The 1822-nt window shown below is 42.2% G+C and overlaps 1 protein-coding gene across 1 annotated transcript in view; it reads left to right on the top strand.

The window, feature by feature from the left end:
- Window positions 1–6: 6 nt before the first annotated feature.
- LOC105315545 (mucin-5AC-like) overlaps window positions 7–1822 on the top strand; it is a gene marked incomplete at its 3' end in the record, with an annotated part of 4053 nt that continues 2237 nt past the window's right edge. Inside the window, 6 exon segments of the mRNA XM_020006562.1 lie at window positions 7–60; window positions 208–273; window positions 348–423; window positions 505–604; window positions 756–938; window positions 994–1822. The exon segment at window positions 994–1822 is cut by the window's right edge and continues 4 nt beyond it. Of these exon segments, the coding sequence (XP_019862121.1) occupies window positions 14–60; window positions 208–273; window positions 348–423; window positions 505–604; window positions 756–938; window positions 994–1822 (1301 nt within the window).

Genomic DNA, 1822 nt, shown 5'->3' with positions numbered 1-1822 from the left:
TCTTTCTAAGCGAATGGACAAATTAATAAGCACGCATGCTTTCTTGGACCAGCAGTTGAGGTGAGTGAGTGCATATAAATGTACATGTACATGTATGTAATGGTAATGATGATGTACATGTACATGTATGTGCATCATGTACTGTTATGATCATGATTGTATGTGTCATTATTAATTATTCTCTTTCCTCCTTCTATTATTTTATAGGGAGGTCAATGGTCACCTTGATAATGAGCTTGAGAGGAGACAGAGCTCACACAAACTCAGAGGAAGGTGTGTAGATATTACGTATTAACTGCTCAGTCATTGCTTTTAATATCCTCCTCTTACCTCTCCTGTTGTGTTAGGAGCCCAATGAGATCACCAAGTGTGCAGAATTATTATTCTGTTTTACGAAGCCACAGACAAATCATAAAGCAACATGTATGTGTACATTAATGGTTTTTAAGTTTATTTATTTTGTATTTTTATATTCTGTTGCTTTTATTCACATAAAATATGCAGAAAGACTCTCTGGGTAGACTGACGACTGATTTGAAGAGACTGAAGCTCCTACCACAGTCGTGGAGGCCTGTTTATATTCCAGCAACACCTCCTCCTCCTGGTCAGCCATTTTGAAAATTATTATTATTATTATTAGAATGCACAAATGGATTTATTATCTTCCTGTATGACTTTCTATTTATTTTGTCTCAATAATAATTACTATTAATTTATTATTTTTATTTTATTTTATTTATTGTATTTATTATCAGTAGGGGGAGATGATCCATCATCATCAGTATCACAAGTTCATCCCAGTGCTCTTGGTACTCCTGATCCCCGGCTCTTGTTCTCTAGTGCTAGGAAAAGAAAGTCAAGTCCTTCCGATACTCAGAGGATGAAGGCTCTTAGCACTCAACTCAAGTCACTCGCTCTCACCCCAGTCCGTAAACCAGGTGGGTCGTATTTACATGTATTCTTGACGGATGTCTTACCTGTTACTATTTTTAGCCTGCATCCCAAGACCAAGGGGAAGTTTGATGCCAGAAACTCAAAGTGAAGTTGACAATGGTGAATCAAGTGATGGGTCTACTACTCCTTCTCCCTCTCCTTCTCCTTCTCCTCCTCCTCCTCCTGCCCCAACCGCACCCCCCCAGCTGGAACTGGATGAAAGTGACGATGGATTGACCAGTGGGCGTAACTCACGTCAGAGCAGCACAATAAGGAGCAGTGCCAGGGGGGGAGGAGGGAGGAGTGGTCGCAGTAGTGTATCCAGTGATAGGTCCAGTATATCAGCCATATTGACTACTGACTGTATTAAAGTCAATGAGAGAAAGGTTAATATACCTTTACCTGCTCCAAGACCTCTCCATTCACCAGTGTATAGGATGAAGCCACCTACCAATGTACAGCCTGTCAGGGTATCTCATGCCAGTACACAGACCATTGATGTACCTACCAGTGTACCATCTACCAGTATGCCTTCTACCAGTGTACCATCTACCAGTATGCCTTCTACCAGTGTACCATCTACCAGTATGCCTTCTACCAGTGTACCATCTACCAGTATGCCTTCTACCAGTGTACCATCTACCAGTATGCCTTCTACCAGTTTACCATCTACCAGTATGCCTTCTACCAGTGTACCATCTACCAGTATGCCTTCTACCAGTACACCTTCTACCAGTGTACCTACTAGTGTACCCACCAGTATACCCACCAGTGTATCTACCAGTGCACCTCTTACCACTACTGGGGCTGGAGCTGGCCCTCCTTCATATTCAAGTGGTCCTACTACTCATACTGGTCCTTCTCCTAGTGCTCCTCCTCTTTCAACTGG

The sequence above is a fragment of the Amphimedon queenslandica genome, unplaced genomic scaffold (genome assembly GCF_000090795.2).
Source record: "Amphimedon queenslandica unplaced genomic scaffold, v1.1 AMPQUscaffold_9679, whole genome shotgun sequence".
In the NCBI taxonomy this organism is placed as follows: domain Eukaryota; kingdom Metazoa; phylum Porifera; class Demospongiae; order Haplosclerida; family Niphatidae; genus Amphimedon; species Amphimedon queenslandica.
Note: the sequence above shows the minus strand (reverse complement) of the source record. Positions and strands in the feature narration are given on the sequence as shown.